General features: G+C 49.7%; 9 protein-coding genes across 9 annotated transcripts; 5 read left to right on the top strand and 4 right to left on the bottom strand.

The window, feature by feature from the left end:
• Positions 1 to 228: 228 nt before the first annotated feature.
• On the top strand, positions 229 to 1188 carry V1508DRAFT_386583 (uncharacterized protein; the record flags this gene model as incomplete). The annotated part of the gene is made up of 1 exon (XM_066937819.1): positions 229 to 1188. The coding sequence occupies one exon, from the start codon at positions 229 to 231 to the stop codon at positions 1186 to 1188; it is 960 nt and encodes a 319-aa protein (XP_066795778.1).
• Positions 1189 to 2368: 1180 nt separating this feature from the next.
• Positions 2369 to 3041, bottom strand: V1508DRAFT_130692 (uncharacterized protein). Its single transcript, XM_066935959.1, has one exon. The coding sequence runs from the start codon at positions 2909 to 2911 to the stop codon at positions 2519 to 2521; it is 393 nt and encodes a 130-aa protein (XP_066795777.1). The 5' UTR covers positions 2912 to 3041; the 3' UTR covers positions 2369 to 2518.
• Positions 3042 to 3398: 357 nt separating this feature from the next.
• V1508DRAFT_386578 (thioredoxin-like protein) lies at positions 3399 to 4499 on the bottom strand. The gene is made up of 2 exons (XM_066937818.1): positions 4327 to 4499; positions 3399 to 4236 (listed from the first exon to the last, which is right to left on the bottom strand). Exons 1-2 carry the CDS (start codon positions 4367 to 4369, stop codon positions 3593 to 3595), a joined length of 687 nt encoding a protein of 228 aa, XP_066795776.1. The 5' UTR covers positions 4370 to 4499; the 3' UTR covers positions 3399 to 3592.
• Positions 4500 to 5617: 1118 nt separating this feature from the next.
• On the top strand, positions 5618 to 7309 carry V1508DRAFT_417684 (Inosine/uridine-preferring nucleoside hydrolase domain-containing protein). Its single transcript, XM_066940378.1, has 2 exons — positions 5618 to 5726; positions 5830 to 7309. The coding sequence occupies exons 1-2, from the start codon at positions 5688 to 5690 to the stop codon at positions 7177 to 7179; spliced, it is 1389 nt and encodes a 462-aa protein (XP_066795775.1). The 5' UTR covers positions 5618 to 5687; the 3' UTR covers positions 7180 to 7309.
• On the bottom strand, positions 7238 to 10834 carry V1508DRAFT_417682 (armadillo-type protein). Its single transcript, XM_066940377.1, has 6 exons — positions 10592 to 10834; positions 10464 to 10527; positions 10293 to 10398; positions 10085 to 10233; positions 9793 to 10032; positions 7238 to 9737 (listed from the first exon to the last, which is right to left on the bottom strand). Exons 1-6 carry the CDS (start codon positions 10729 to 10731, stop codon positions 7416 to 7418), a joined length of 3021 nt encoding a protein of 1006 aa, XP_066795774.1. The 5' UTR covers positions 10732 to 10834; the 3' UTR covers positions 7238 to 7415.
• A 1010-nt stretch (positions 10835 to 11844) lies between these two features.
• V1508DRAFT_417679 (glycosyl hydrolase family 65 central catalytic domain-containing protein) lies at positions 11845 to 15430 on the top strand. Its single transcript, XM_066940376.1, has 3 exons — positions 11845 to 13365; positions 13421 to 14131; positions 14182 to 15430. Exons 1-3 carry the CDS (start codon positions 12091 to 12093, stop codon positions 15292 to 15294), a joined length of 3099 nt encoding a protein of 1032 aa, XP_066795773.1. The 5' UTR covers positions 11845 to 12090; the 3' UTR covers positions 15295 to 15430.
• V1508DRAFT_417678 (uncharacterized protein) lies at positions 15424 to 17478 on the bottom strand. Its single transcript, XM_066940375.1, has one exon. The coding sequence runs from the start codon at positions 17400 to 17402 to the stop codon at positions 15687 to 15689; it is 1716 nt and encodes a 571-aa protein (XP_066795772.1). The 5' UTR covers positions 17403 to 17478; the 3' UTR covers positions 15424 to 15686.
• A 3854-nt stretch (positions 17479 to 21332) lies between these two features.
• Positions 21333 to 22464, top strand: V1508DRAFT_130420 (uncharacterized protein). Its single transcript, XM_066935956.1, has 3 exons — positions 21333 to 21491; positions 21543 to 21827; positions 21880 to 22464. The coding sequence occupies exons 1-3, from the start codon at positions 21459 to 21461 to the stop codon at positions 22216 to 22218; spliced, it is 657 nt and encodes a 218-aa protein (XP_066795771.1). The 5' UTR covers positions 21333 to 21458; the 3' UTR covers positions 22219 to 22464.
• Positions 22307 to 23191, top strand: V1508DRAFT_130428 (2',3'-cyclic-nucleotide 3'-phosphodiesterase). The gene is made up of 2 exons (XM_066935957.1): positions 22307 to 22494; positions 22587 to 23191. The coding sequence occupies exons 1-2, from the start codon at positions 22488 to 22490 to the stop codon at positions 23150 to 23152; spliced, it is 573 nt and encodes a 190-aa protein (XP_066795770.1). The 5' UTR covers positions 22307 to 22487; the 3' UTR covers positions 23153 to 23191.
• Positions 23192 to 23927: the final 736 nt, after the last annotated feature.

Below are 23927 nucleotides of genomic sequence, written 5' to 3'. Positions count from 1 at the left end.
TTTATTTGAAAACTGTAATTTGGTAACGTATTGAGTAATATCCGAATGAGATTTCGTTTGTATTGGATTATGATAGTTACCCGCGTTATACATGAATTTACTCTGGCACGCCTCATGTTACTTCGTGTCAAAATTGATTTTTGCGGTCGGCCACACAAGGATTTTGTCGGCCGTTGAAGATAGCCGCTTCCTGTCAACGAATGCACAATCTATCCACTCCGTACAACAATGCGACCACAGGTAAAGCTAGTCCTCCCCCCACCCCGACTCCTAACTCTCGACGCATTCGGCACGGTCTACACCCCACGTCCATCCGTACCAGATCAATACTCACAAATATACTCGCAGCATTTCCCGACGCATAGGGCCCTCCCACCAGCAGGGATCTCCACTTCTTTCCGCCAGGCCTACAAAGCACGCTTGCAGTCCCACCCGAACTACTTTGGCGGCGAAAAAGAATGGTGGACGGAACTTATAAAGGCAACATTCACTATTGCGGCCGCAGACGCGTTCACAGAGATTTCTGCAGTGCAGGTATCTAGTCTTGCGAGGGAGGTCTTTGTGAATGATTTATACGAGCATTTTAATTCCGGACAGGCATACATGTTGATGCCGGATATCACTGAGTTTCTGGACTCGATACATAGCGTCATGAGGATCGGTATTCTGTCGAACTCGGACTCGCGATGTCGTGTCGAATTGCGCGAGTTGGGTGTCCTTGCGTCTGAAGACGACTTGACGACCGCTCAGCGCACTGTTGGCGATAAAGATGGTAGGAGCGGGCATGGGTGGGTTAAGCGTGATCGGGACGTTGTTTTGTCTTGTGAGGTCGGCGCGGAGAAGCCAGATGCCAGGATATTCGAGGCTGCCGTCGAGAATGTGCTTGGTAGTTCCGCCGTCACTGAGCCTGTGGCGCCAGAGGGCGAACCTCTTGCTGTGGCCAAAAGTGTTCGGTATTGGCATGTGGGAGACGACGTAGAGAAGGATGTGTTACCCCTTGTCGACTCATCGAACGCATTGAAATTACGGGGCTGGGGCGCTGTGTATCTGAAGAGATCGGGAGATGATGGTGTTAGTAATCCTGGGGGCGACGTTTGCTTGACGCATGGAGGCCGAGTGATTGAAGTGACTGATTTACGTGATTTGACTAGATTATGGGATGACGGAGTCAACGTTATTGTAGAATAGAGTAAATTGCAAAGCTTAATGGAATCATATGCGATATGTCCAATAAATTGCAATGGTACATCAAATTGCAATAAAAGGTTAACTTAATGAAATATATTGCAACACAATATCTTTAATCATCAATAATAGCTATCTGACTCAAATTTACAGATCGAGTATCGAGTCGCGTCATGTACAATCAAACAACACGCCACCGACGAAATCCTCTTAAAAAATACATCACTCGATAGATTAACATTTAAAAATCAATATCTTACTATTTTTGGCAACTGAAAAAGTGAGAAGCTGGCGATATGTACTTGATTGTGTGAGGGCACTTTTACTATTGAAACAGAGAACTTCTGCATTTGTCACGTGATATTTGAATGCAAAATACTGCGCATTTTGATTTGGCCGAATTCCCGATCGATACGGATACAAATCAAAGGGTGCAGATAAGATAAAGATCCGCCCAATGCTCGCAATGTCTGCAGTTGACATCGATTGCATAGCGAGGCGACTTGCGGTTAGCATCATCTTATAATTGATAAGCCATTCATAATATTGGCTAGGTGACTTTGCAATTTGTAGACAGAAGCTGGTCTATGTTGAGGCTCTAGGTCTTTCGAAATGTCATGAAAGGAGCCTCTAGCTACAAGTGCCAGGCGTTCACTTTGACTGTCCACAGCCGCGTAGTCAGCGGCTCGAGTGCACGAACAAACAACGCGAGACCTGCTTCTGTCCGTCGAAACATTATGTAGTGATCATGAAGTATTAATATCAGCAGCTATTTATTTTAGACTCTCAGTAATAAAATGCACATCAAGCTCTATATCGCCATACAGAGAGTGCAAATATCGATACTGAACAGCAATTGCCGGCAAATTAGTTAACCCCTCCAAGTAAATCTACTCTTCTCTCGTAACCTTTCCCCGTACTTGTAAAATAAAAATGTAAATAACGGGTTGTTAATATCTTTCGCAGACCACAGCGGGACGAAATAACTGCATTGATTACTTACGGACAAGGAATACAGATCAGTGTTAAACATGGCAACCTATCATACATAGTGACTTAACTTCAAGTAAATAAAAAGGTAGGCATAATCGATACATAGTCTGTACTGCAAAGAGCGGAAGTATGGAACCAAAGACGCATCGGCAAAATGTATTAGCTGCCAAAGCAGAGGCTGAATAGGGCTCATTGGATGAGAACAATCCAATGCAATGAACTCATTGTTGTAAATGTGAAGCAAAATAACCCAACCGGATATAAGACTGATCCCACAATCCTATAGAATGTCAGTGCACATGCTACCTCTATGACTACAAGCGCTTGCAGCAGCCGAAATTCAGGGCTTTATGCACAACGGCTCAGATGCCCCAGCAAGAACTTGGCCAATCATCAGTCCAATAGACGTCAGACCGAGATACTGTGTTTTGAAGCCATGCATATATTGATACACCAGCTGGAATGCTTCGAAACTCAGATAGAGGATTCCCAGGTTGACAGCAAGAACCATGGGCTCAAAGATGATAAGTTCAAACGGAAGCTTAATACTAAATGTCAGCGCTTGGCTGAGCGTACGGTTTTCGTTTTGTTGTTCGGCAAGTGAACGTATCATTTCATTACCTCTTTCTTTGCGAATCCCACGAGCTTTGCGTGTTAGTATCACCGGCGCGAACGTCAGAACACAAGGACAAGCATGACACCGGTCCATATAATGATCACGTAAAAAACCCATCGCCAGTCACAAAATGCTACAATGAAAACGCCGATAACGGGACCGTACCTCCGGATTCGTTATTTCCATTTCCCTGGTGCTTCGTTTCGGAGAATTGGGATAATTTATTTCAGAGCCATGCAGAATTAGTAAGCCCTTGTAGAGGTTGGGTGAGGCAGGCTGCGTCACATTTATCCGAACTGAGCCGCACAGATAAGCTCTGACATGCGACACACAGGGACAAAGTAATTTGCAGTATTGCAGTATGAATACAACAGGCAATATGCGACGCATGCTGACGTCGTCGATATGTGGGCTTTAGCGATGGAATGAATTTATGCATTATCGACACCGAAAGATTACGTGAGAAACCAATTACAAAACTCCGTTATGAAGTGAACTGTATGTGCTCAAAAGTAAAACTCCAGGGACAATCGTGATCACACCTTCTTAGTTCTATGAGGTATTCAATGATTCAATATGAATTTCTACACGTGAACCTCAATTTTCGCACGGTAAGACATAAAATTAATCTTTTTTCGTAACAAATAGTCATACACATGACACTATATATACATACAAGAACCCGCAGATTCCATATAATTAACAAAAATGAAGCCCAATCTTAGATTCGAATAATTTTTGTCCATCCGCCACCAAACAAACTCCCATGTATTTTAAAATCCTAGACGTCAAATATATTTACTGTGGAAGGACCTTCTCAGCAGGGAGAGTAGTGAGACGGAGGTAAGGCTTGACAGCTCTGTATCCAGGGAAGAGCTTGTCGGCATCCGCATTGGAGACAGAAGCAGCGACAACCACATCATCACCAGGAACCCAGTTGATAGGGGTGGCGACCTTGTATTTGTCGGTGGCCTGGAGTGAGTCGACAACGCGCAGGACCTCCTGTGTGTTGCGGCCAGTGGAAGCAGGGTAGGTGAGGATGAGACGGATAGTCTTCTTCGGGTCGATAATAAAGACTGATCGGATAGTCAGAGGGAGCCCCTTGCCGTCACGGTTGGTGACATCCTGGTAGTCCAGCATGTCATAGAGATAAGAGATTTGACGGTCGGCATCAGCGATGATAGGGAACGAAAGGCTGGAACCGGCGACCTCGTCGATATCCTTGATCCACTCCTCATGGGACTGGAGGGAGTTGGCCGACAGACCGATCAACTTAACGCTGCGCTTGGTGAACTCACCCTCGAGCTTAGCGAAAGCACCGAGCTCAGTTGTGCAGACCGGGGTGAAGTCATCAGGGTGGGAGAAAAGGATGACCCAGCCGTCACCGATGTACTCGTGGAAGTCGATCTCACCTTTGGTGGTGGTGGCCTTGAAGTTAGGGGCTGTGGATTGTTGGTTAGCCGGAAGTTCAAACTAGAGGATCAGGACAATTGAGATCAACAATAGTCCAAGCAAAAGTAAGGGATGTATACCCTTGGATCCGAGACGGAGACGAGGAGCTTCTGGAGCAGACATTGTGAATAAAGTGATGTATGAGATGAGTAGCGAACAGAGCTATGACAGAAGAAAAAGGACAGCTTGGAGGTGGAGCGAGAGGATATATAGGCTAAGTTGCTTGCACACAAAATTTTTCCTCGAGCCTGTGACTCGTATGTTAAGAAGCCGGAAGCTCCAGTGGGTTGCGAGATCCACGCGTTCGATGGTGAATGTCTTCCGCCTTGCCTCTTGAGGTTTAGTGCGGATGGCGTGCTTGTGAGTATGAAGTGGCGGTGCTTTGATTGCCCCGCGTCATTGGCTGACCAGCCGCGCGCTGTGCCACACTAGGCCATGGGCTGCGCCTGACGTGGCGTTGAAAATGGCGTGCTCGCCTCTGCTGCACATCGAAGGCTCCAGACGAATCTTGTCGACCGCACACTGCAGTTCTCGTGACAGTCCGGCCCTGGTTGGCGTTGTGGCCGTGCTTACTAATCAGTGTGGCTTCCTGCGGCGGTGCAGACCAGGATCCAGTCACTTTCTCCCAGTGACAAACTGACAATCATGAAATGCCCATTCCTTGTTTGCGTTGGTCGTTACAAATAATGTTCGGTGCCTCTACAAAACAAACTTGCCATAATATTAATATACTGACACTTTTCTGTCCGCTTTCTGGTCCCCGTGCTGAAGTTGTGTTCTCCCCATAGACGATGTCTCGGGGTGCCCAGGCAATTGGCTGTGCTAGTTTGTCACCGATTCAATATTGGCGTGGCTTTCCAATCGTACTTTCTGTTCTAAGAATAAGGCAGGACTAATCGAGAGGAGGTGAACAAAAAAGAAGGGTTCGAAACGCGCCGCCACGTTTGCGGCTGATGAATAAACAGTAAAAACTAAAGCGGCAAGTAAACTGTAAAGAGTGCTCGCAACGACCGAACCGATACAATTGGATATTTTCGGTAGACTGCGCAAGTATTCATCAGTCTGGCGTGGAATTGATTTGAGATAAGAACCAATCATTGTTTCGCATTTGAATCGTTTGATTATAACATAGCTATAAATATGAGCATGGATGACAACACCAGGACGGACACAAGCAGAGCCAAAGAAGTCATCTATTAGACTGCGATATTCTATGCCATATGGATAATACTGACCAGGTCAGCGGGAGCTCGAAAACGGAAAAAGAACGAGAACAAATAGTCAACATGCCCTTAATTTTAGACATAGAGTCCAATCAGCCGCACGAGTCGAGGCCCCGTGGGTAGTGGCGACTGTTTCCAGGAACTCACACTATTCCCAACCTCCAACACTTCAAGTCTACTTTTATGCTCACAGATACGTGGACTATCGAAAATTGCTGATGGCTCAGCGGAAACTGATTGTTGATTGTGATCCTGGTGTATGTAGTTCTTCAGTTAAGCTCTTTCTGTGTCTAATCGCTTTACGTGCGGTTGGATCGACCAACCTGAGAATAGGGCCAGTATACTGACCGCCTCTCCAAGGTCGATGACGTACTCGCGCTTCTCCTGGCACTCAATACCCCAACATGTTCAGTAGCTCTAATATCCCTATGCTTTGGCAACGTCGGTGTCACGACCTCCGTACGCAATGTTGTGGCGACGTTTCAAGTGCTGGAATCAGAGCGCCAATATCGCAGTCAACACAATCTGCCGCTCCTTCCGTATCACCTGCATAATTCACCAGGCGATGACTCAACATGGCCAGTTGTTGCCTTGGGGTCCACTATTCCTGTGTCTTCAAGGCGAACAGTTGGCGCGGAGTTCTTTCACGGCATTGATGGATTAGGCGGGGTCCATGAATCGGCACCACAGTTCTCACCCAGCGAGACCTGCATTCTACCGTTCTATGATCCCAAGACACTTTCAGCAGATCAAGTGATTACGCGAGAGCAGGTTATACGGGATGCCAAAGGTTACATCCCAACACCACGACAATCGTGGCGCGAGATCCTGCGAATTCTGCGAGAAGAGCCGGAAGATACCGTCACTATCGTTGCGATCGCCCCGTTGTCAAATATCGCTCGAGCCGCGCTAGAAGATCCCCCCACCTTCAGCCGTGTGAAGGAAGTAGTCTGTATGGGTGGGAACATAGACATTCCAGGCAACATGACGCCGTTGGCCGAATTCAATTTTTACGCCGACGTCGACGCTGCGGCCATTGTCCTTGCTACCACCTCTCGAACCCCGAGCAGCACTTTACCACCCTCGTCAATCGCGGTAGCAACGTCCTTCCGTGGAGTCGGAGACGACAGCGAATACAATCCAGTGAAGTTCTACTTATTCCCACTAGACGTAACTTCCCGACACCGACTCCGCAAACAATGGTTTATCAAACGCTGCGCGGGCTGGCTAGATAAAACAAGCATTACAATTCCTCATCCAGGGGAGTCCCCGCTTGCCACATGGATGACAGTGTGGCTCGGTGCAGCTTTTGGGAAAATGGAGGATTTGAATGCATTCGAAGGCGGTTCACGCCAGTGTGCGGCTGACCAGGCAGATGGAGTCGATGGCGCGTACATTGAAATGCATGATCCGCTCACGATGTATTTTGCAATTGTGAGCGACGAGGAGAGGTCGGCGTCGTTTAATATTGCAGAGAATATGGATATCAGGATGGAGACCATTGGACAGTGGAGCTGGGGAATGTGTGTTCTTGATCGTCGTGGGATTGCGAAGCGGCATCCACAAGAACCTCGACCTGCGAGGGATGATGAGGGCTGGCTTGATAATACGAAAGGTAACAGAGTGAATCTGGTCGTAGAAGGGCCAGGATCACAGGCCTTTGGAATAAAGCTGCTAGATAGAGTGCTTGGTGACCTAGAAGCTCTGTAAATAAACAACGCTTGCGTTGTATATTTCCCTTGATCCGTATTGCATGCATAGCCATCAATAGAATTTATATCTGCATATATATTTTGATGTCAAATCACAAAGACGCTATATAACAAACCACAAATACGTAATACACATCTCAAAATACTTTAGTATATTAGACAGGAGATTAACTCATATCACACCAGAAATATACACAAACAATTTGACCACTTCCTCTATGAACATTAGCCAGCTTATAACTCGGTATCGGTCTCGTAATCGAAAGGTTCCGGAACTAGGGCCTCATCTTCTTCATCTTGTTCCTCTGGCGGCAAATTTCGTTCCCGGACAGTCTTGATGAACGGAGTCTTGACACGGAGGCCGATGCTATCTCGCACCACAAGAATTCCACCAGACGATCGGAACTTTTTCACCGGGGTGAATCGTTCATCTCTAGAAAATGAGATGTACTTGAGCTGAGCAGGTAAAACCCGGGACATATTCTGAACCTTATACCCCTTGATATCTTGCTTGTCTTCAATCTCATCTTCTGCAATCTCCTCATCGTATTCCTCTTCCTCGTCTTCCTCAACCTCGTCTTCCTGCTCCTTCTCTACACCGTCGACTTCCACTTTGGAGGGCTCTTCTTGGGGTTCCGTCGCAGTGGGCTCTTTCTCGTCCACCTCCATCTCCATCTCCGCCTCGGCCTTCTCCTTCTCCGACTTCTTAGCCCGCGCTTTTGCCCGAGCCGTAGTAGACAAAACCGCAGTCGCAACCTTTTCTGGCGCCTTGCTAGTCTGCTCTTCAGTCTTTGGCGGATAGTCGAACTTCGACGACTTGGCATTGCAGAAGAACGAAAATTCCGGAATCTTGAGATCTGACCGAACCCCAATGATCGCTGTCGGTGTGAAACTCAACGAAAGGAAACACGTCAACGGGAACCAGTACCAAAACTGCAAAAAAACCGCAATACCAACAATAGCCTTCATGTTAAGCGTCCCGGTTTGTCTGTTCTCCAGGCTAATGGTAACATTTCGACCGCCAGCATCGATGATACCTTGTGCCAAGGCTGCACCAAACTTGGCCATCGCATCCTCGTGCTTCTCGGAGATGATCTTAGCGAAGGTCTTTCGGACTGACGTAACCTTGGGCGCGGTTTTCTCGTTCTGCTGAATGTAGATCATGGCGAGTGAGATCAAGGCACCCTGACGGACAAAGTCAGTGGGATCCTTGAGCATAGGCTCAAGAAGATCAATAGCCTCAGACAGACCGGTACCAGCACATGAAATACCTAGTGCCAAGGCGGCGCCGTACCGAACGTGGGGATTGTAACTTTCTGAAAGTAGTTCGACCATCCTTGGGACTGCAGTGGGGTTGCGGAAAAGAATGAAGCCAAGAGACATAACCGACGCTCTTCGGACATCATCGTTGACATCTGAAACAGCAACGTGCAGTAATCGCTTGATCGCTGTATTATTTCCCGTGCCACAGTAAGCAAGAGCAACGGTGAAAATGCCGCCGTACCGGAGGATAGGATCTTGCTCGTCAAGGAGCTGATCAATCAACGCATCAGCTGCCTCTTCCTTGCCGTACATGAGTAGTGCGATACCAACTGCCAATCCCCGAATAATCTTCTCGTGCTGAGTCTCATGTGCATACTGAAGCATTTCCTCAAGCGCCTTCTCGCTTCCTGATCCCAACATGACCAAGCCCATCGCAAGACCAGCAGCCTCACCAGCGACAGCCGAGTCGGAAAATAGAACATTCTTAAGCTCCTCATACATATCGTCGTCGCAAGTAGCCATACCAGCTACACCAACACCAAGAGCAGCACCATGCTGAACGACTTCACCCTCCTGACCTCCACTGTTGCTCCCTTCCCGAATGTACTTACGAAGGAAATCTAGTACATCTTTACCGTGACCGGCAAAAACTAGGCCAAGAGCGTACAAGCTACCACCTTGAGAGTACTTCGAGCCACCAGCTTGAGATGCCGAATCGCCTGGGAGATATGGTCGTAACAGATTCATTCCCTGCGATAGGTTGCCCTTGTGAATAACACCAAGAGCAGCAGTAGCCGAGAATTTACTCCAGTTCATAGCCCTTGATAGCCACTCAAGGTTATCTCTGAAAAATCCATCAGCTGTGGTACCGGCGTGGAGAAAAGCGTTCTCAAACGTGACGGCATTGTGGAAAATTGAATTTCTCGCTTCAAGGGTTTCTTTGGTCTTGTTAAGAATCAGAAGATCAGTTTTGTTGTTATCGTAGAGAAAAGTAAGCTCGACATCTAGCGTCGGGACGCCGCTGAGGATTTTGAGGGCTTGCGAGGTTCCTGGGGTGGACGATCCTTCAACCATCTGGACGACCTTAGCGAGAAATTCCTGAGAGGTCGAAGAGACTAAATCGAAAGCAATCTGATACGCGATAAGAAGCGACGTTTCCGTATTTTCAGTCAATAGGTCCAAAATATGCTGTCCGGCCTTATCAGCGGCATTCAAGTGCACGAGGATCTTGGCGACTGTGAAATAATCTGGGTTGTGAAGTCTTTCGACGAGCTCAACCATTCTGTGAAGAACCTATTCACGTATTAGTCAGAGTGAATATATTGTAAAGAAGCGCTGAGTAGCATACTTCATCACGCCATCGCTTATTTGTAACCAGAGCCATTGACGCTTCAAAGACATAATTAATCAATTCAGCTCCTGCAGCCTCTGATTTTTTTGCTTGATCATCGACACCATTGACGCCGTCCGATAACAACCGCTTGTCCGCACTTTTAATTTTGCCGTTCGTCAAACCTCCTTGGAATACGTGATTGATGCACGCCTCAATCGTGTCCAAACGTCGAGCTTCCAATGCCACTCCGATTGCCTTATTAATCAATGTTAATTTCTCGCGCATGAAGCAAGCCATATTCACGTACATGTTTGTGTTCTTCTTCTTCGATGCATCGACTGAACATCCGTTCGACAACGTCGACGAGATTAGGATCGGGTGCGACTTCGGCCTGATCCTTGAGCGGAGCATCGAATGCCTCCTGAGAACTTCGAATATACGAATCGATGCATTTCGCTATCGCCCGTTAGATTTATAAAACTAATCCTCATCTGCAATAGGACAGGAACACATACACACGATTGTCTCCACATATTCTGTCTTTAGTGACAAATCAAAGAGATCGCCCGCCGCTAACGCAAATTGCATGGACTGATCGAATTCTGCCAAGTTATAGTAGACCTTGTGCAAAGTGGATGTTAATTCGGCCGTCGATCTAGCAAGTATTCTTTCAGATCGATACACACCTTTGAAGCCACCAGCGCGGCCAGCTTGGACTGCGGAAACTTGTCATCCTCGTAAAGCTCTTCACTAATCATCACGTTAGCATTCGGATCCAATAGATTTGAATAGTCGCCAGTCTGATTACGCGTACATTTTGGTTACATAATCTGCAATCTCTGCCCAAAACTCGTCGGCGAGCTGATTGAGGTTTTCGAGCGCATACACCTGCAAGCTTTGATCTGGCTCATCCAGCAGTGCCAACAGCGAAGTGGCGGAAGTGAGCGTGGCCATTACAACAATATATTACAAGTCTGCCTATAAGGTTGCGACACGTAAGAATGTGATGTGATGGATGCGCTGTTGGAGTAGGTGATGCGTGCAGGGTGATAATTCGAAGTACGAAGAAGATGGGTTAGCCGACTCGACGTTAACGTTCTCGCGGCTCACGATTCTCGGGACTCCATCGCGAGCCAAACTCGCTTACTAGTAGCAACAAGCTAGGTTACACTTTTTATTGCAAACTGTAACTAATGCTTCTAATGATTTTGTTGAAACTCCTATCGTTCTACTAATATATTTTTTTGCTGTTTGAACTGTCAGCGCTAGATCGTAGTTTCCAGCAGAGCCGGTGTTCTTGCCACCCCACAGTTACCACAGTCAGCATTATCACTCTACCGCGCATTCACGCGCCTCTCGATTAAGATATAATATCAACTACCACATAGAATTGAGTACCTTTACTATACGAACTGCACCTGCATCTGTTTGATTGGAGACATTGTATAGTGTCAAACTGCTCTACAAGTAGTTTACCGGTGGATTGCTCTCCTTAGACGTTTCGCAGTCTACTGATGCGTCGACTTGTAAGGGCTTGCCTCGAATAAGCTGATGTATTCGTTCATACAATTCTGCGAGGTTTATGGTCGAGGAGAATACAGAGACATTCCTGTTTTCTTAGATACAACATAGGGACCGGGACAGAGATGTGATTGAATCACCTTCAGCGGTATCTGATGTCGTCTAATATAAGTTTACAGAATACATGATTGCACTTCGCGTTCATTCAACGTATATTGCCACCTTTGACTCCGCTGCTACATCCGTTGTTGACGGATCCATAGGTGATTTTCAGAATACCCCGTTTGATTGCAGCTTTGTATGATATCATAGAATACTGCTCTCAAGCTTTCATGTCAGTCACAATATGCTAATTGGCCTTCACACAATTTTTGACGCTTTAGCCTGAATTCGTCATGTCATCGACAATTCGCCGATCACCGCTGACTGTTGACTGGCCGATTGGCATAAGTGTGAAGTGTTAAGAGACTTGATGACGCAAGTGCGCACTGCCTGCACTGTTAAGTAAGAACGGCATCTCGTAGGTTGCTAGCCCGATTCCCAACTCGGGCATAGAGGATGTATTTCAGCCGAGTCATATCTTCCGCGGACGCCTTGCTTGCCAGTAGTTTAAATAAATCTTCTCGCCGCATGAAAGGTATATAGATCTGGGAATATCTCGGTCTGGCGGCGAGTTGTCAAGATTCCTCTTAACTATTTGGTCGGCGTTGAAAGTTAAGCTCGATCTACACGTGCCTGAGTTTATCTTCAACGGGCCCTGTTTCACTTGTTCCTTGGGATACGGTCGCCAGGATGAGATTAAACGTTTTACTTTCTGGCTGTGTTGTTCTATCGCAACTCGCGCTCGCCAGTGTTTCACTGAAGTTAAGGCAGCAGCTGTCTAGAGAGGCCGTCACGGACGATCCGATCCTTGAAGGTGTCGAGTACAATGATCGCACCTGGACGTTGACGAACCGTGTGCTCACTACGAACAGGTTCCAACTTCAGCCATATGTTTCTAACGGATACATTGGTGCCCGTCTGCCGTTGGAAGGTAGCGGCTACGCCCAGGACACTATTGAGAGCGAGGACGGCGATGGTGTCAATGGCGCCGAGCCGACGAATGGTTGGCCCCTGTTTTCGCCTCGGTTCACGGGAGCGTACATCGCTGGCTTTTGGGACTTGCAGCCAAATACGACAGCCACTAATTTCCCGGAGCTATTGACAGGTGGCGGCGAGAGTGTTATTTCGACCGTGCCGGTATGGTCTACGCTGTTAGTCACTGCTCACGGAGATACGTTCAACGTCAACTCTCCTGAAGGGCATGTGCAAAACTACACGCAGTCGCTTTCCCTGAAGGACGGTATCGTCAGGACCAAACTAGAATGGCATCCGAATGGAAATCCGTCGCAGGCGATTTCCCTCGCGTACGAGGTCTTGGCCCACAGAGTGATTCCGACACTGGCAATGGTTAAGCTCGAAGTAGAGTCCGCCGAAGATACCAATATCAAGCTTTCCGACATTCTCGACGGCGCCGGTTCGTTCCGGACAATATTTTTGGAGAAGAACTACTCGTCGCATGACGCTACCGGCATGTGGACTGGCGTTCGTCCTTACGGTTTGACCAGTGTTCAGGCTTATGAATACTCACACCTTGAATTTTCGGATGCGGCTGTTGTCAACATAAGCAGTCGGCAAAAGTCTCCTATTGCGAATAAGAGCCCGGCAACGATATCGCAAGAATTTGAGGTTTCACTCGAAGCTGGCAAGCCGTGGTCGGCCTACAAGTTCGTCGGTATCGCGTCGTCGGATGCGTATAAGAACCCGAAGCGCGTAGCTGCATACACGGCGCGTATTGGTGCGGCAATTGGATATAGGCTGGCAAAGGCGGATCACAAGCTTGCGTGGCATAAGCTTTGGGAATCTGGTGACATTGTCTTTCCTGGGGACAAGGAGCTTCAGATTTCTATCCGAGCGTCGCTCTTCCACTTGCTGAGTGCTCTGCGGTCGGGTGACGAGCCGTCTGGTCGAGGTGACAATTCGATCGCAGTTTCTGGACTCAGTTCGGACTCCTATGGAGGCATGGTGGTAAGAATTGAAAAATTGCGGAAAGGGCAACATGAGATTTGCTAATCAATATAAGTTCTGGGACGCCGACACGTGGATGTATCCGGCGATGTCTGTTCTTTATCCCAGGTATGCGGCGAATGTCAACAACTTCCGGCAACGGATTCATAACCAGTCAATTGAGAACGCGCAGTCATATAACCTCAGTGGTGCCATATACTCGTGGACATCTGGTCGGTTCGGCAACTGCACTGGCACCGGTCCTTGCGTTGACTACGAGTATCATATCAACGTCGATATTGCCCAAGCTCATTGGAATCAATTTCTATTGTCGAATGATACGGACTGGTTGGAGGCGAAAGGATGGCCGATCATTCGTGACGCCGCGGAGATGTTTTCGTCGTATGCCGTCAAGAACGCGTCGACGGGACCGTACTATTACACGTACAATATGACCGACCCTGACGAGTATGCGAATTTTGTCGACAACGGCGCGTTCACGAACGCAGGCATCTCCAAGCTTATGGGATGGGCGCAACGAGCGGCGGAGATTGTTGGACAGGACGCAAATCCAAAGTGGGCAGATATTGAGGAGAATATTTACATTCCGGTTAACTCGGACGTGAATCTGGTGTTGGAATTCTCGAATATGAACGGATCTGTGGAGATCAAGCAGGCGGACGTGGTTCTGCTTGACTATCCACTCGAATATCACAGTTCGTGGCAGCAGAGTTTGAACAATCTGGATTTTTACGCCATGGCTCAGAGTGCAGATGGTCCAGCTATGGTACGCGGTGATTATTATTGGAAATAATCGTTCTAACAGAAACACTTTAGACGTGGGCGATTTTCGCGATCAGCTCTGCGGCGCTGAGTCCTGTCGGCTGCGCCTCGTACACATACCTCCTGTACGCGTCGCAGCCGTATCTGCGTGCGCCGTTTTACCAGTTTTCGGAGCAAATGGACGACAACGCGACGACGAACGGCGGCACGAGGCCGGCGTTCCCGTTCTTGACGGGCCACGGCGGATTTCTGCAAGTTCTGACGCACGGATTCACGGGGTTCCGGCCGCGCGAGGACGTGTTTTACCTGGATCCTTCGCTGCCGCCGCAGATTGAGCGCGGGTACACGGTTAATGGGATGAAATGGCGGGACAGCGTTTTCGACGTGACGATTAAGCTTGACGAGACGATTGTACACCGTCGGACCAAAGCGTCGTCGAGATCGCGGACTGGGGATTCGGATCTGGTGGAGTACCTTTCGTCGCACCACGACAAGCGGCGGCACGACGACGACGACGACGACCACGAAGACGTCCCGCAAGGCTCCAGTGGAGAAGAGGGCGGCATGCCAGTCACGGTCCGCATTGGTGCCGGCGACGGAAAGGGGGATTACACGCTGTACGAAGGTGGTCGGCTGGTTGTGCCCACCCGCCGGGCTGATCTCAATGGGACGTTAGTGGCAGGAAACGTCGCGCAATGCCAGCCCGCAATCTCGAACACGACATGGGCGAGCGGACATTTCCCGATCTCGGCCGTGGACGGGTCGAACTCGACGTCCTGGCAGCCATCTACGCGCGACCCATCCGCGCTGCTGGTCGATTTGGGCAACGCCACGACTGTTTCTGGCGTGAGCCTGAACTGGGGGCGCACGCCTCCGCTGTCATTTTCCGTCGGGTACTACGCAGCCGTCGGCGCCGACGATGCCACGTTCGGCAGCGTGGACTTTGCGTGGCCGATCGTGCGGCAAAACGTGTCGATATCCGCCGAATACAACGCCGCGACGGCGCTCGAGGTCAAGTTGTCTGTCGGCAACGTCACGACCGTGGCCCTGCCCGAAGCCGTGCGCACGCGGTGGATAATGCTAGTCGTGCAAGGGTCGTACGATACCGGGTTGCGGTACGGCGACGTCGGTGCTACTGTTGCCGAGTTTGCTGTGATTGAGGAGTGAATATTGTGTTTTAAGAGGTGTTGGGTCTTTGGTTATATAGTTTTTTTTTGTCATTGGTGTATGGCGGCAAATGAGCATTGGCGCGGGGATACAGATCTCTATGTAATAGAATTTGATACAAAACCATATATCACGGCGGCCAATGCTGCGGTCGGTATAAGCTACGGGGTATCTGCATACTGCATGCAAAAGCACACAAGTCATTAATAATGATGCAGCACGGACCATCTGTAACGGTAAAAATACATTAGCGCGGCTGAACGATAAGCAGACGAACGCCTAAATAGAAACACCCAAACGATACCCATTTTTTAACAAGAACAACAATAAACAATAACAATAGTGAGCTCAAAAAAAACTCCATCCGGCCGTAAATACTATACAAAAACATATCACGTGGCTTCGTGTTTCTTCCGTCGCGGTAGGCCACGTGGGTTCGGTGCTTTATCAGGACCTGGCGCGTTCGCCATATTCTCGTCTTCGTGGGGGAGGACTCTGGACAGTGACTTTTTGTCGACTGATTGGGCGTTTTCTCGTTTCGCCTGCGGTGCCGCAGGAGGGTCTGGGTTTTGACCAGGACCAGCTTCATCCAATTTGGTCTTGGATGCGTCTGCGGCGGCGGCGGCGTGGTCCGGCAACTCGGGCTCCTTCGCGGGAGGAGCTTTGGGGAGTGTCCTTAACGTATCGGGGACTGGCTTCGATTCAGGAATGGGATTGGCCTTGGGACTCTGTACGACATTGATGGGCGGCGGTGGCGGGACGGGTTCAGCGGCGCCTGATATGGCACGGCCGTCGACAGGGTCGACTTTGTCGAGCCAATTGAGGACCATCATGATCTTGAGCAAGTTCCCGCGGATGTCCGAGTGCTTGCCGTCGTGGATGGTGGTCTGCATGGTTGCGTTGTAAGTGCCGAGCACGTCAATGTCCTTGGCGCGACAGACGTCGGCCATGCCGGTCTCGAAGAGACTTAGGGCCTTGTGTCCGTGCTTGAGGACGTCGAGGTCGTACATGCTCGGTCCGGACGAGCCGGGGGTGACAAAGAGCTGGGCACGACGAGCACGTTTTGACATGCGCTCCGAGATGGTTCGCTGGATAGACGTCAGCCAGCCGCTCGTGGCCTGGATGTCGAGATCGTTGTCATGGCCGTGACCGTAGATGAGCGCGATCGGGCTGTCGGTCGAGGCGCGAGCAAACACGTCGCCGAGATTGCCCAACTCGGCCGCGGTGGGCGGGTAGGCAGAGATGACATGGTTCTGGACGTTCATTTTGTGCGGGTCGCACTTGAGAGAGTCGGGATCGAACTTGGCGACGTCGTCGGAGTTGAATATGCCTTGCACGCCGCACTTGAGGGTGTCGAACTGGCCTTGGCAGAAGCAAACGTCGAGCTCGTCTTGGCGGAAGTTCCAGGCCGTGACGGCACCGTAGCCGAGATCTTCGCGCAAGAGGACGTGGAAGGCGCCGACGATGTGGCGCATCATGCTATCGCCGATGAACAAGATCTTGTCGAAGCGGGACACGATCTCGCAGATCTCGGAGCGATCGTACCAGCGCATGTCGCAACCGCGAGGCATGTATGGCGCGTCGAAACCGATGCGGCCGCCGCCAGACATGGCGTGCAAGACCGAGTCCTTTGTCTGGCAGAGCGGTTCGAACGGGCGATGGATTTCGAGGGCCGAGATCTTGCAGATTCCCCTGCTTTTGAAGTGTGCGAATGTGTCGATCATGTCCGACGGGCGGTCAGCGGGATCCGGCAATGGGAATTGGACGGAAACGCCAGAGTACGCGATTTCGTCGACGACGACATTTTGGGCCTCACTGGATGCGGTGCCGAAGCTGGTTGGCTGGCGGCGAGGGGCGACCGCGTCGGCCGACTCCATCACGTTCTTGGGTGGATGGGAGTGGGTGAGAGAAAAGGTGAACAGGAGCACGACGCCGACGCCGAGTGTGAGCGTGACGTTTGGTCGCGAGAGCAAACGACGGAGGGACTTTGCAGAGGGCCAAGACGAGCGCCGCATGGTGGAGAGCAGAGGCGACGTTGGCTGAGAGAAGATGGACGAGATGGACGAGCGCGAGGACGAGGGCGAGAGCGAGAGTGACGGCGGAGTCATGCTGGAAAAGGACAAAGTCGATGGTTTTACGAGGGCGAGGGCGAGAGCGAGAGCGAGCCAGGGAAGATGAGAGCGAAAGCGCGGTGAGCCGAAGGAAGGAGACAGGAGAAGGAGACACTGCGAAAGCACACTAATTAGGGTTCAGTAAGGAGTGGGGGGGCTAAACGTGCCGAGAAACTCGTACTAAACGCGTACAACGTTCCGTTCCTGTTTTGGTGCCTGCGTCATCGTGCGCCCGCAAATCTCAGCCGCCGCCCCAGCCCCAGCAACATGTGAACAGCCTGCAGCTTGTGGCGCCGCCGACTCGCTGACTACTGCAGCGCCGCACCAACGGCTGGCCTTTTACTTAGCTATTCTAGTTATTACTGCTTAAAAGATCTGCACTCGTACCGGACCCGAGTGTGGTCGTACCCACAAATGCCACCTGCACGGCCACACCGCCGCAGGCCCGGCCCGCGCCCGCTGCCCGCGTGCCGCAAGGAACCGGACATAGTGCCGGACTTTGTCACTCATTTGGTGGTAATGAGATGGCACATCTGGATATTCCAGAAGGCAGCAAGCATCGCGGCACCCAGACTATGTATTGCAGTCTATCTTGCAACATTTCATCAGATTATAGTTGGAACTGCCGTGGTGCACGAAGCGCAGCAGTCCTTGCGTACGAACTATTGCACGCTATAGTGCACAAAAAATCATCGAGCCAGTGTTACGGTCATGACCCTGCGAGTCCTGTACTCACATCAGGTTAGGGCACTCGAGGCTGACATCGGCCGAGAGATTGGGAATACGCTAGTCAGGAGAATATGTGTTGTTAGTACATTTTGTCCATTGTCAATATAATTCGGAGGCTGGAGCGAAAGGACAAGACGTAGAGGTCCTGCCGAGTCCTGCATTGAAAATATTCTAGAACATATTACTCCAAGTTATACTATGCCGCTTCGTCCGGAGAAAGAGCAGGAACGACGGTGGACGAAGCTGGATTGGTCGCGCTGTATGTGGCACCATAGATTTAATTACGTCGGCACGTGATCGTGATTTTAGCCTCGAAAGAAATTGCATATGCACAGCGCGTACACCATTTCTGTGGAGATTACAGATGAAGCCACGAACCTTTACTCGTATTAGAGAGATGTATCATGGCAACAGGGGACCACGGCACTAGTCCCAAAGAAAATTGTTGGTTTACTCCAATATTATTTATACCTTGTGGCCCTGAACAATATTGTGCCGCCACACTGGCCCAGGTCACAACCAGGGAATTATGCTAAGGATTTAGATCCGTTAACGTTGGATATATGAATACTCTTAGCAACGGACGCACGTTCCTGAGCTATTTTCTGGTACAGTGAATTGTCGTACAGCAAAGTTCAACGTTGTCTCAGATCCGTTGTGACACCCCCAAGGTTAAATTCATCGGTTGCTCTTCGAATCAGCAGCTCTGGCTAAAGTAGTGTTCTCCGCTAACGCGCTTCTGACGGGTTGATATTTGTCCCGAAGATTTGAATAACCCCTTAATAGTACAACAGCGTTTGTCAAAGAGCTTCCATTTCGCAACGGGTGAGTTTTACTTTGCGTAACTCTAACTCTAAGGCACTTCATTCTGCGCTACTGTAAGTCGGGGACAGTGCCCCACGAGGCTGCATGCATTGCATGAAATAGCAACTAGTACTATCGCAGTCTAGTGCTGCTCCAGTCGACCAGTTACAGTCTCATGCGAATCAGAGCCGGCCAGCCGCCAGGCATCCTGTCCTATATCGTCTCCGGCTTACTTCATGAATAATCTACGATTGAACACAATTCGGACTTGATGGTGTAATGCCATTCTGATTAAATATCGCATGTTCACGGTGTGATCTCTATCAATTGTTCTGTAGCTGATGGATCGATCGCGTGCTAGTATTCCGACAACTCAGATATCAACCGCAGTTCAGCGACAGAGGATCATAACCGTCGTAACAGGTGAGTGCAATTAACAGAATGAGAGGTGCAGGTCTCGAATTGGTCGCCACCGTGATAGCCAAGGCGCGTTCGAAGGCGCAGGACGAGACCACATCACTGGCCACTCTGCCAAATGTTTACATTGTTGAGCTCGAAGCTGAAATAGCTCGTCCAGTGACTGCGCTGAGAAGTTTAATATGACATGTCGAGTTTGGTCAGTCTATATTGTGTTAATCAGAATGAGACATAGATTGCAATAATGCACCGGTAGGGTCCTATCATCTGCTCTGATCTTATGGCTTCACAGGCCCACAAGAAACTACTTACAGTAAAGCAATCGACACAGACCTAAGACCACAACGTCAGATGAGAATTTTGAACGCGCTTGCTGACAATTTCAACGTCTAAGAGTATTTTAGTGAAGGACTGGGCAGGACTTCTACATGCTTATGTATATGTGTCCTTTCCTTCGTCCTGCCCCAGCCTGAGAACGTACAAACTCAATCGCAATCGCAATCAAAATTCACAAAGAGTTCCCGAGATTCCAACAGCATGTCTCCCCGACCTTTCCGTAGGATCTTTAAATTCTCCGCCGACTGGCAAAACATGGAGCCCTAACCTGATGAGGGTCCCATAGCAGAACGCCGCGCATGTGTTGCAGTGTGAAATATACGTTTTTGAATATATCTGGTAGGTGTGGAGACTCTCCCAAGGCGCAAAACAAACAAAATATTTCACAAAAGTTTCTATTCCCGTTGCACTCATGCGCCGCAGGGACTGCGCCACTGAATGGCTCTAGCGCCGCAACTGCTGGCGTTTTTCTGCTGCTTTTCGTATTGCTGAATGGCGGACCCGAGCCTGTCGTACCCATCGATCTAAGGTGGACGGCCACACCGAGCCCGTTTTTGAGGCAATTGTGCCGTGTGCGGACACAGTCGGAGATAGGCATTTTCAAGGGAACAGGTGCCACGGCAAATGAATATGCTCAAGCAAACGACACGTTCCAACTTGTGAATAAAGACAGCGACTTCATAGTCAGATCGGCCACGTCATTGTCACAAAAGGACCAATGATGTCGTCGTGTAGGGCTCGGCTCGCTCGGGAGGCCATTTAGTTAAACTAGTCTGCGTGCCGACCTGCTGGAACCAAAGCCTGACGCGTACGAAAGCCTCAGCCAATCCAATATCACGGCATTCGCGGAGTCTGCCAGGCGATTGAACTCGTTTACAAGGATTAGACAAGACTTAGTTTGCGGTGGAAGACGACCGACACCTGCGCTTTAGATTCCACATAGCGCATCTGGTTCTGGAACGTGGTTAACTCCGAAAGTTGCTCTACGAATACGATGCTAACAGCTTATTGGTAGTGAACACCTTGTGACACTCGGCGGGCCATATGAAGTCTGCAGTGTTGGTGTTGATATCCATCGATGGTCTATACGCTCCATATCGATGTGACATATGAATTGACGCTCGTTCCTACGCGGCGATCCCTAACACCCAATACAGTTGTATAAGCGATGCAGAAAGATTGTTTTACGAATCTTCCATTGCCGCGTCCCGAATATCCTACGCAGTCGCCTCGAGCCACGGCTTTTTCACTATATCTATCGCCTCTTTGATTGTCGTCCTGGTTCTCAACGGCTTCTTTCCGGACTCCCTCAAACACGCAGACATTCGTTGTATGTCCGACGTGCCGCATTAATCCACTTGTGGAGTATTTTTTCTCCTGCGCCGTGGGGTACAATCTGAACTTCTTGGCCCTCAACGAAGGCTCAGTGATCGGGACATATCTGGCCGTTTGCAGGTCTATCCGCTTCATTTCTGTTGTGGTTGCTGCGGCAGATCCATAGTTACTGAAAGACATGGCAGAACAATGTTGGGACGGATCTCAGGTCGTTGCTTGCAATGTTCAAAATGTTGAAAACACAAGCGCACAATCAAGGCCACAAACCTTATTTTTAGGCAATGCTCGTGACCCCTTAAACCCTTCCTATTTCCAGTTTTATTTATAGACTTCCATCGCCAGCTTCTTGTATGATATCAACGTATAGTGGGCCATCCCCCGGTAGTTCTGGCCTGATCTTGTCCTGTGTCCGTGTCTAGATATACAGACGACATGCGTGCCTCAATCAGTACAGGTCCCAGCATGGTAAGCCTTTCTTCCCTATTCGACTCCTTCGATGCGTCTAATGACCTACAGATATTCCTATCAATCGTCACACTCCTGTTCGCAACAACAGCACTCGCGCAGACGTATCCCACGTTCAACGCCAGCACCATAGACCCAAATACTCGCCTGCAATGGTGCCAATCTGAGGTCGCTACATGTCCTCTGATCTGTCTCGACGAGGGATACAGTGCAACCTCGAATTTATGTTACCCCGATAACCTGTACTATACATGCGAGTGCTCGAATGGACACAGTCCGAACTTGACAGAGTACAGTCTTACCATCCCGTATTTCGTTTGCCAAGAGCAAGTTACTGTATGTACGTCGTGTGGCCAACCGGCTCACCGCAAGTGCTAACGCCCAATAGCTATGTGCCAATAACTGCGGATCGGACAATACCTGCGTTTCGGCATGTCGCCAGAACAAGCAATGCGGAGCAACAAATCCTACTCGAGTAAATGTTACCTCCAGCGCCATCCATTCAACCGCGTCGTCCCCCGGGTCATCAGTGGCCACTGCCACGTCAGCCGCGTCTTCGGCCGTCGCGTACAACGGCTTCGGCACGGCCGCGGTCCAGGGCGCGAGTCCGACCAAGAATGCCGCAGCCACCATGTTCGACAATAGCGTTGACGTTGCTGGCCTGAAGGCTGCCGTGTGGCTGGTAGCCACTGTCGTTGCTGGTTTGGCCGGCGGATTGGCCTTGTAGTTGCGAACGATTTTGTAATGACGAATTATATATGTTGTAACGACCGCTGTATTTTGGTGTTGGGGTTTGCATGCGTAATGTGGTAATTAATAATTAATAATTCAGCAGAATGCTATCTAATCCGTGCCCCTGAATGACGATGACGAGCCCACGGACCGCCCGCTGTCAGCCGCTGCAACAGCAGCACCAGAGCGTCATAAAGCTCTTATTCCTCATATTAAACTTATATCAACGCTTCCCCGTGACGTCGAGATATTCCCGAAGCGGCAATGCCAGGTAAATCAATCCTCACCCAAGAGAATCGGATGCGCCGATCAACGCGCATTGATTGATAGTCTCCTTGACGTTAACAGCAGCCGACTCTCTAGGACTCTCACTCTGGCTCTCGCCTCCACCTTCAAGTCCGATCTACAACGCACTCGAATCACTCATCGCCCAACTCTCAGACGACTTATTCGGTGGTGCGGCACCCAATTTCTCCCCGCATGTCACTCTTACGAGTGATATCCCTCTTGATGCGGATCCGGTCGCGGTCATAGAGTACGCGGCGTCGACGATCGAGAAAAAGTTGAAGATTGACGTTACCCATGTTGCCTACGGGCCTGCGTATTTCAAGAAGATATATCTACGGGTCGCGAAGACGCCGGAACTAGGCCGACTTGCGGGCGAGGCACGACGGAAGTACGCAGACCTTGCCGCCGAGCATGTGGAAGTGACGGCCAGGGAATGGGAAGTTAATGAATATGATCCGCATATCAGCTTGGTCTATTCCGACGAATGGCCCATTCGTGAAGACAAGAAGATCGATATTGAAGCGAGATTGGAGACCTTGTTCGGTGAAGTTGGCAAGACTTGGCTTGGTGGGCGGATTTCGTTGGTTAAAACTGTGGGGCCGGTCAACAAGTGGCCGGTTTTGGCTTACAAGGATTTGTGAAAAAAAAGGATCAATAAATCTTCTTAACTATAATCGTACATCACTGTTCACAATATAGCCGCCACTTGATCGCGTCTTCACCCCCTCACTATGCGCTCATATCGTCGTAGTCTGCAGTTCACGAGACGAAACGGAACGCTCAGCTGTAGCCCATCGCACGGTCGGCGAGGAATCACGCAATCATATTGTCGCCGCGGATGGGACATTTTCCGGAAAGAAGCTAATCCTAGCCGCAAGCTCATTTCGGTCGATCTTCCGCCTGTCGAAGTAATGAGTACGCCTGACGAGCCTTGTCGACGGCTTCGCGGGCGGCGACATCGTAGGGCCCGCGTTCGCGAACTAGTTTGATTGCCGCTTCCAAGTTCGCATTTCTAAAAAATTCGAATTAGATAGAGCCACGTACCACTTTTATCGGCGTAAACACATACATTTGATTGCTTGTCAGAAGAATTTTTTGTAATTCAGTAAGAATCTGTTGCTGTTCTTGTGGGAGCCTGGAAACACAGTGAGCACAATGAGCCCCACAAAGATCTGCCGCTCCAACTCACTGCGAAGCTCGATCCTGAGGTCCGCTCATAGCAGAAACGATAATCCAGAATGAACGAGGAGAGTGATTGTAGCAACGAGTACCCGCCGAGATGAGATGTGCAGAGACGACTTCTCCTGAAATGCGCATGAAATGAGGTTCCGTCGTGGGATCGTGTCTCCCCTTGTTTACTTTTGCACGTTTCCAGCTAACAGCCAGCCCACCTCACTATTCCACGACGTCGCACAG

This window comes from Lipomyces doorenjongii (assembly GCF_038497915.1).
Source record: "Lipomyces doorenjongii strain NRRL Y-27504 unplaced genomic scaffold V1508scaffold_25, whole genome shotgun sequence".
Taxonomy (NCBI): domain Eukaryota; kingdom Fungi; phylum Ascomycota; class Lipomycetes; order Lipomycetales; family Lipomycetaceae; genus Lipomyces; species Lipomyces doorenjongii.
Note: the sequence above shows the minus strand (reverse complement) of the source record. Positions and strands in the feature narration are given on the sequence as shown.

Excerpts from the sequence above, each read along its gene's own strand:
- V1508DRAFT_130692 (XM_066935959.1), bottom strand. The coding sequence starts at position 2,911 with ATGGGTTTTTTACGTGATCATTATATGGACCGGTGTCATGCTTGTCCT.
- V1508DRAFT_386578 (XM_066937818.1), bottom strand. The coding sequence starts at position 4,369 with ATGTCTGCTCCAGAAGCTCCTCGTCTCCGTCTCGGATCCAAGG. Across the intron at positions 4,237-4,326 it reads TCTCCGTCTCGGATCCAAGG|CCCCTAACTTCAAGGCCACC; the intron begins GTATACATCCCT and ends AACAATCCACAG.
- V1508DRAFT_417684 (XM_066940378.1), top strand. The coding sequence starts at position 5,688 with ATGGCTCAGCGGAAACTGATTGTTGATTGTGATCCTGGT. Across the intron at positions 5,727-5,829 it reads TTGTTGATTGTGATCCTGGT|GTCGATGACGTACTCGCGCT; the intron begins GTATGTAGTTCT and ends CGCCTCTCCAAG.
- V1508DRAFT_417682 (XM_066940377.1), bottom strand. The coding sequence starts at position 10,731 with ATGGCCACGCTCACTTCCGCCACTTCGCTGTTGGCACTGCTGGATGAG. Across the intron at positions 10,528-10,591 it reads GCAGATTATGTAACCAAAAT|TGAAGAGCTTTACGAGGATG; the intron begins GTACGCGTAATC and ends CGTGATGATTAG. Across the intron at positions 9,738-9,792 it reads ATAAGCGATGGCGTGATGAA|GTTCTTCACAGAATGGTTGA; the intron begins GTATGCTACTCA and ends ATACGTGAATAG.
- V1508DRAFT_417679 (XM_066940376.1), top strand. The coding sequence starts at position 12,091 with ATGAGATTAAACGTTTTACTTTCTGGCTGTGTTGTTCTATCGCAACTC. Across the intron at positions 13,366-13,420 it reads ACTCCTATGGAGGCATGGTG|TTCTGGGACGCCGACACGTG; the intron begins GTAAGAATTGAA and ends AATCAATATAAG. Across the intron at positions 14,132-14,181 it reads GTGCAGATGGTCCAGCTATG|ACGTGGGCGATTTTCGCGAT; the intron begins GTACGCGGTGAT and ends GAAACACTTTAG.
- V1508DRAFT_417678 (XM_066940375.1), bottom strand. The coding sequence starts at position 17,402 with ATGACTCCGCCGTCACTCTCGCTCTCGCCCTCGTCCTCGCGCTCGTCC.
- V1508DRAFT_130420 (XM_066935956.1), top strand. The coding sequence starts at position 21,459 with ATGCGTGCCTCAATCAGTACAGGTCCCAGCATG. Across the intron at positions 21,492-21,542 it reads TCAGTACAGGTCCCAGCATG|ATATTCCTATCAATCGTCAC; the intron begins GTAAGCCTTTCT and ends AATGACCTACAG. Across the intron at positions 21,828-21,879 it reads TTTGCCAAGAGCAAGTTACT|CTATGTGCCAATAACTGCGG; the intron begins GTATGTACGTCG and ends AACGCCCAATAG.